This window comes from Procambarus clarkii, chromosome 35, assembly GCF_040958095.1.
Source record: "Procambarus clarkii isolate CNS0578487 chromosome 35, FALCON_Pclarkii_2.0, whole genome shotgun sequence".
Classification (NCBI taxonomy): Eukaryota; Metazoa; Arthropoda; class Malacostraca; order Decapoda; family Cambaridae; genus Procambarus; species Procambarus clarkii.
In genome coordinates this window covers 9811020-9819830 of record NC_091184.1, presented here as the reverse complement: position 1 = coordinate 9819830, position 8811 = coordinate 9811020, and the positions used below count along the sequence as shown (strand labels likewise).

Sequence of the window (8811 nt, the reverse complement as noted above, 5' to 3'; positions counted from 1 at the left end):
TGCACTCTCTTGAACATTATATTGTAGAATGTCTCATACTGACTGACTTTCGCCTTCCTGGGCTAAGGTATGCTGAACTCTGTAGTTACTATATGAGTACTGGAACACTTGATGATATATTGGACTTGTATCCAAGATTGACCATGTAATATATCAATCATACAATGTATATATATGATGTAACTATATAACCTGAGCTTGTAAAAGCACCTTCATCACCTTCAGTGATTAAGTGCTTAATTGCACACTAGTTTCTTTATCAGCTACCTCACCCTGTCAGAGTAAATGAGACAAATGTATGTGAATGCATGTGTGTGTATATATGTATGTATATGTGTGTATATATGTATGTATATGTGTGTGTGTCTATGTATATGTATGGGTATAAAGTATATATGGAAGCTGATCAGAATTACATTTCACCTTTGTGAATGTACATTAATGACACTATGTAAAAGACACATCTAACACTTTATGTAGGGCATACGTAAATCTGTGTATCTATGTATTTACGTATGTAGGTTAGCTTAGCATTTTAAAAGCACCGAATCACCTTCTGTGGTTGAGTGTTCAATAAACCCTTGAACTGTATGTTTAACACTTCTCTAACCCTGTCCATGGAGGACAGAAGAAAATGTATATATGCTGGTTAGCATTGTAAATGTGTGGCCACGTCTGTGGTAGAAAAAAAAATTACATCTTCAGTCAAATTTCTCATTTGTTCCCATGTCACGACGCTGCTTCCTGAGCGTGTTTCCAGCCACCTGAGCATAGGGAGTGAGCCTTCTTATGTGCTATCCCGTTTTCTATCCTCACTTAGTATTGTTAGTATTAGTGTGAGGACGCAACAAACTACACGATCCCCCCCCCCCCTGCACTCTTCAACAATCGGCTCCCATCATGAACTTATTTGAAAGTTATAATTATTATATTTAAATATTTCTGCTCCCAGGGCTAAATGTTCACCAAGTTCACATGTTCACAAAGATCACACGTGTTTATTGCACATTTTAATTGTTTTCACATCACTTAACCATGCCACAGTAGAGAAATGTTACTTTAAAACTTGTTCCATCATTTAGATAGAATATTGTTTAGGAAAGTAATGTAGATTCATAACATCTTACATTCTTACTAACTTTTCCTAGCTTGTGTATTTTTTTTACGATTTTCTTTTATTCAGATCAAACATGTTGCAGAAGAAAATAAACTCGCATCGATTTGTATTTGTTGCTGCTACCTGTGTCGTGGCACTGGTGCTCCTGAGGTGAGTTGTATGGTGTCTTGCGTCCGGTGTTTCATTACCTTGCACTTGCTTGAGCTAAACTCTGATAGCCACTTGTTAATTCATTCTTTCATTTTGTCCAAGTTATCCTTTAATTTCTTGTAGTCTTCCATTTGATTTACCCTCTTCACACAACCCGAACTCTTAAAAATAACGTCACTTTTCGCTCGTATGCGCTGCTATGGCCAAATTTCGACGTAATTTGAAATGAAATCGACTCACAAAAGTGACGTACTGTTCCGGTTTCTGTTTGAGTCGTTCGGCTTACTCGGCAAGCTTAGAAGAGGAAACTTTCCATTAACTTTTTTCATACCGTTTTGAAACTTTATGAGAATTTCCTGTCCACCTAACCTATCAGAGGACCCTTAACTTACTGTTGTTGGAAAAAAAAAAATCCCAAATTTATTTTAATTTTCAAATTACGTCCATATTCGGCCATACGTGCAAACGGTCAAAAGCGACGTTCTTTTTAAGAGGACAGGTTTAGCACAATTATTGGGTCATCAGCAACAATGGGAGGAAGGACTGTCTTTGTGTAAATCATTCATAAAGATTAAGAATATGATTAGCTCTAATACTGCCCCCCCCCCTTTTGGGCGACACTGATAACATACAGCTACTCCGAGGACTTCCTCTATTTTCTGTTTTAGGGACACCTTTATCTATTGGAGCACCTTCCATCTGTAACACTACACTATCGTACACTAGATTAGATTGTATCCTAGACGATACTGATTAATGCTAATATACACTGAGTAACACTTTCTACTGGTTGCACTTGGTAACACTTTGTAAAAATTGATAAAGGTAAAGTCTTAAGGATATTAGTTCTTGAACACTGGTTATTTATATTTGACGTAATATGAACTGACTTATGGTACACCACTGATGGCTACACCGGGGACCAATGGTACACTTCTAAGGAAAAGCTACACAGGGAACAAATTTATTACGCTGCCACCATCTTGCCTCTCCATTAGCTATATCAAGCAATGAGGCAAGAAACATCGCTTGACTTGCAGTTCTCTTTTTTTTTAACTGTCATTAATTACGGGCTGGTTGTTAACAAAACTAAACATTGAGGAGTTTGAAAGGTTCCATTGGAGGGACATTGAAATGTTCCAAAGGACACAGATGGAGAGTTTAACACGAGATTATTGAGAACAAAATATGCTATTCACCAACTATAAGTCCCTACTGGCAAATATTTAGAAATCTTACATGGACAGTATCAAAGATCACACACATTACCTTCTATGTCCTGATCCACAACCTGGGAGAGTATCTCCTGAGCCCCGCTTGATGACTTGTGGCCCACACTGCCTCTTGTCCTCCAGCACTCTCTCTCCTATCATACAGGGGTATATATATATAAAATCTTATGTCATGCCCCGAATCAGGGGGAAGGCGTTTGCACTGTTGTGGGAAAGTCTAGTGAAGTCCTGTTCCCAGCTAGTTCAGCCTACACAGGAAAGTGTTTTTCACACCTATATAGTTTGACAGCACATCAAGGCATCAGCTTCCCATGGTGTGTGAAAAAACCACTCAAGATGTACCATTAAGTTGTTTGCCAAGACAATCAGGATTATTCATAAACAGGAACAAGCTGACTAGGGAGGAGCCAGAAAATATTTCAATTAACTCTAGCTGAATCTGAGGTCACAGGCTGACCTTACTAGGAGGTTCCCAGGAGGTTCCCAGGGCGAGTCATGGGTGTACTTCTCTGGGCGTTACACTTCCTTTTTCTTATTTTGTGCACTCATCTTGTGCAGGACAAATAATATATTTGAATGCGAACTCTGTGGAGCTCCGGAAAGACCTCATCACATTGCGGAATTGAGCAGAAAGTGGCAGATGAAGTTCAATGTTGATAGTCCTAAACTTAGCAAATGACAGTTGCATCGTCTACCAAATAAATGATACATATACTAGAAAATAGCATTACGAAAGGAGACCGGATCATGATTAACAATGACAGACCTAGGCAGCAGTGTAACACAGCCAACACAATATTTGGATTTATGACCAGATAAGTCTGCCATAAATGCAAAAACATCGTCCTCCAAATATATGTAGCCTTGATGAGGTGCACTTAGACTATGCCATCCAGTTCTATGATGCGTCCGGATGCTCCCGGACGCAGGTTCGAATCCTCGTCACGGCCCTTGTGGATTTGTCCATCCAGTTCTAGTCATCGTATTGCGTAGTACACAATTATTCCCCCCCCCCCCTGAGAAATTACACAGACTGACCCCCCTGGTGTCCAGCCTACATTCCTTAAAGACGCAAAAACAAGGAGACATGACCGAGTGGGGGGGGGGGTGTAGAAATAGCCTAAGAAATACCCTCTATCTGTTTGAGATGCATTTTATTGTTTCAATAAACGTACTTGAACTTAAATTGAACATGACCGAGGTCTTCAGTGGATGAGGGCTCCACCCTTCTACCCGCTTAGGAAAGTAAAAATAACTCTTCTGACGCTGGTAATCTTGTGAATCTACTGAATCTGTAATACAATAATATACTGCACTGTATACACATACAGGTGCGCGACGCACGCACACACACAGGTGCGCGAAGCACACGCACACACACACACACACAGGTGGGCGACGCACGCACACACACGGGTGCGCGACACACATGCTGGCAGTAATGTGGACACATGTGGAATGCATTAAGCAGTGATGTGGTGGAGGCAGATTCCATTCACACTTTCACATGTAGATTTGATAGAGCCCAATAGGCTCCAGAATCTGTACACCAATTGATAGACAGTTGAGAGGCGGGACCAAAGAGCCAAAGCTTATCCCCCGCAAGCACAACTAGGTGAGTACACACAAGTGCACGACAAGTATCAAGAAACAATACCTGTAGGAGGTTAAATGTTCGGTTAGGCTTGAACAATTTAAGTTATAGGTGTATTTGTGTCCCAGAATATCAACCAAATACGCTATAACAGGAAGTATTCTTGACCTGGAATAAGGCTTGATACGGGCGTCGTATGTTCAGTTCAGGTTATAAAAAAAAAAAAAACGGATCCTCGCCTTATTGCCCTTACAAGGAAAACCAATCAGGCCTCGTCAACTGTTGTGTGGCAGTAGCAGTAGCCTCTGGTTAGTTCTAATTATCTTAATTCCTGGGGACAAACTAGTTGTGCCCTAACGCATTCCACGCATAGTTTCAAAGATGAATTGTCGTAAGTGGTCGAGTAAAGTTATCAGCATAGCTATTACTCTTCCCAGACAACTCACTTCAATGGACGTTGTCTGTTGTGCTCTCGTTGACAACGACAGATTAGAAACCTTGGTCGTTTAAAATGGTTTGAAAGCACTTTTCCCTGTAGACTGAGAACAGAAGCATGTGCTTGTTTAGGTAAGTACAGTCTAGGCCATAAGTCACTTTCTGTTTAGGACATATACATGGATAGTAACACTTCTGACTGGATGTCCATGAATTCCCGCACCACTCACCGTCCCTGTAGCACATGTGGACGTGACCCCCAGTCCAGCAGCCAGGTTCTCCCTCTGCAATACCTGCTATCAACGTTTAACCCAATGAAATTGCGGACGTAAACACTTTATGTGTGCGCCCGCTGGAAGTATTACCACCGTCCGTGCAACCTCTGCTCCACAGCCACAGAGACCCACTCCCTCTGTACCACATACACCTAAACCTTCAACAGCCACCTCACCGGATACCGAAGACTCATCGGAACAAGAGATCACAGTGGGAGCACCACCATCTCCACCCCAATGGGACAACACCTACAGCCCTGAGGACTTCTTACTCCAGGGCTCTCCTGCACCTTCTAATGCACCGCCATATCTACAAGAAGCAAGACGATGAAGAAGATGACATCCTAAGAAGGAAGACCCACGTCCGGCCACCTGCCCAGGAACCGAGTCCCTGCGCGACGTATCCCGATATCAAAAACTATCTGGCATAAACAAAAACAAGACGATACTATCTCCTGGATAGTACCGTCTGTTACAACCCTTGAGACTTAGTACGGTTCTTTCCCAGCAGTGATTAATTATATTAAATCGGCCTTGCCAACAGGTGTCTATGGGTAAAGGAATAAACCACTGCATAACTTGGGGAAACAATATATCTACGCTAAGGATGACAAACATAACAATTAAATGGTACAGGTAATAGCCAGAAATATTCTTTAGCATGCAATAATATAATACAAACTCCTTATTGAGCAATGAGCAATATCACCAGCACATGAACTACTTATGGAATGCAATCATCTAACCAGAGAATTAACAGAGTATTAGCTAAAATAACAATAACCACGGACTTAACTTAAAATACATGACTCCTCCCAATCAACTCTACCATGCCTCTGGCCAAGCGTCGGTTCCCAGGCCAGGCATCCTACCACAATATCAACTAAACATCCACATAAACTATTGTGGAAATTCTACTAACAAAATGTAGTACTAATATTCAAATCATTATTAATCTTAAGAGTATTAAATACTGTTACATTGCTCAATATAATTTACTGGCAAACAATAATAAGAATTAATCAAGGTTGAACTATAAACACTCGCTTGACATCAAATTCCCACACTGGCCACATCCAAATATGGTCAACCCCCCACACGGAGAAACCAACATGAAAATACTTGCACAAAAGCCTCATACAATATAATGCAACTCAGGCACACTACAGCATGCTACAATATATAACATACAATAATCTAATATCATCCAACTGGATACTATACTAATTATAGAACAAGACAATAAAGTAATATAAGCATCAGGAGTAATGTTAGAATCCTAGTAAGGTTCGTAACACCGTCCTCCTGGCCCTCCTGTATAGTACCGTCCTCCTGGCCCTCCTGGATAGTACCGTCCTCCTGGCCCTCCTGGATAGTACCATCCTTCTAGCCCTCCTGGATAGTACCATCCTTCTAGCCCTCCTGTATAGTAACCTTATCCAATCTAGTTTTTATTGACAATATTTATTTTTCTTTACTAAACATTTCTAAGCTATTATAAAACCAATAATTCGTAAGATTATGAATTTTAGGCATAAAACAATTCCTCTTATCCCGTGAGCTCTTAATTGAATAGGTGGTATTGTGTAACTTGTTATTATATAAGAGAGTTAGTTTATACCTACACTGAAGTCAATGGAATACAGATTTTGGAGAGGCTATATTATATAATGATTATATAAACGTGCACACTCTTCAGCCAATTTTTGAGAGGGGGAAAAAATGTAGTTTTACAACCCATTATACCTGCTTCTGTATAAGCAATAATAGTAATAAAGTACCACCGCACGGCTGTGGGTGCAGCCCGTCCTCCTGAGGTTTCCTAGCGCCAAGAGAACGGTCAATGTAAAGTGTCCTCTCCTAACCTACCAGAGGACCCAAAACAGAAAACGGGACAGGACGTCACTTTGGCGAGCCGCTTTCATTTTCCAGTACGACAATTTTTGGCCTTATGTAACGCATACGAGCGAAAAGCGACGTTCTTTGTAGGTCATGTTGATCACGACCGCCGCCGTGAAGCTGATTATATTGACCATGAACGTTCATTATATGTATTATATCCTCATTATGCACAATACAATGATGGATGACAGCAATCATTGTAAATCATTGACATTTTGCCATTTCTTTCAGCAACTTCCACCCCTTTGCAAACCCGAAGTCTGCGAGTAGCGGTAAGTTTTCCTATTATTCGTTATGAGAAATATCAATACACACTGTGATCACAATACCAGGATATATCTAGGATGAATCCTATAGAGCTGGTCGAGGATCGTATCAGTTAATTCATATAATGGTTAATTCATATAATGTGGTGGTAGTTTAATGTAGTGAACGTCCCACTGTTGTTGTTGTTTTAGATTTAGCTACTCAGAACGAAGTGTCCATGTAGCACGGGCTATGGTGAGCCCGTAAAACGTCCCACTGTTCTGTGCAAAACATATAATACAGCAGGCCCTCCAGGGGCCAGATTCACGAAAGCACTTACGCAAGCACTTACGAACGTGTACATCTTTCCCCAATCTTTGACGGCTTTGGTTACATTTATTAAACAGTTTACAAGCATGAAAACTTGCCAATCAACTGTTGTTGTTATAAACAGCCTCCTGGTGCTTCGGAGCTCATTAACTGTTTAATAATTGAAAACAAAGCCGCCAAAGATTGAGGAAAGATGTACAGGTTCGTAAGTGCTTGCGTAAGTGTTTTCGTGAATCTGGCCCCTGGTAAGGTGAATCACGGCCCAGCTTCCAGGGTATTTGCCCCCGAATTTAATGTCTAGTGATATGAGGGTCCCATGCCATACTTGGCACTAAATGTACTTACTGTTTATTTCTCACATTATTGTTCCCATGACAAAACTTTCCCTGGCACTGCTTATTGACATTTAAGTTAATGCTCAGTACCTCCCGGGACAGGAATACCAGCATACAGACGAAAGGCTAAGGCAGGCCCAAAACTTCTGATGGAAGTACAGTTTAACATGTTCCTCACACCTACAATACATCGAAGAACCTCTCCAAGCTTACTCTCACTATACATAATCACAGCGACGTATGCTTACAGTGGCAATTATAAATCAACAAGAGATTAATAAGAGTAGTGACCAGTAATTATGGAAAGACGGGACTTATCTGCATATTACAATCCCTGCAATACACACAACAAACCACCATCTTTCCCAGTTCAGCGATAATTTTATTGGCGTCGTCATGCTGCCACTGACTGGCGTGATGTCACCAGCAAGTCACACAGGGTTCTGTACTCGGCCCTATCGTGTTTCAGATATACGTGAATGATCTTCCAGAAGGTATAGACTCATTCCTCTCAATGTTTGCTGATGATGCTAAAAATATGCTATGGATTAAGACAGGAGGAATGCAAGAAGCTACAGGCTGACCTGGAGAGACTGAAGGAATGGTCCAACAAATGGCTACTAAAGTTTAACTCGAGCAAGTGCAAAGTGATGAAGATAGGCGTAGGGAGCAGGAGGACAAACAAGGTACCAGCTGGGAGAGGAAATTCTTCAGGTGTCAGGAAGAGAGAAAGATCTGGGGGTTGATACCACACCAGGCCTGTCCCCTGAAGCCCACATCAAAAGTGGCGTATGCAAGGCTGGCAAACATAAGAACTGCCTTCGGAAACTTGTGTAAGGAATCATTCAGAACCTTGTATACCTCATATGTCAGATCAATACTGGAATTTGCGGCTCCAACCTAGATTCCACATCTAGTCAAACTCAAAACAAGTTAGAAAAGGTCAGAGGTATGCCACCAGGCTAGTCCCCGTGCTGAGAGGTATGAGCTACGAGGAAAGATTGCTGGAACTGAGCCTCACGACACTGGAAGACAGAAGAGTTAGGGATGACATGATCACTACCTATAAAATTTTCAGGGTAGATTAAGATAAACTGTTTAACACGGGTGGGACGCGAACAAGGGGACACAGGTGGAAACCTAATACCCAAATGAGCCACAGGGACGTTAGGAAGAACTTTTTCAGTGTCGAGTA

The 8811-nt window shown here is 41.3% G+C and overlaps 1 protein-coding gene across 1 annotated transcript in view; it reads left to right on the top strand.

The window, feature by feature from the left end:
• The first annotated feature begins 1187 nt into the window (after positions 1-1187).
• Positions 1188-8811, top strand: part of LOC138371353 (uncharacterized) — a 47240-nt gene continuing 39616 nt past the window's right edge. The window contains exons 1-2 of the mRNA XM_069336140.1: positions 1188-1267; positions 6937-6977. Of these exons, the coding sequence (XP_069192241.1) occupies positions 1191-1267; positions 6937-6977 (118 nt within the window). The 5' untranslated portion in view covers positions 1188-1190. The remainder of the gene's footprint in view (positions 1268-6936; positions 6978-8811) is intronic.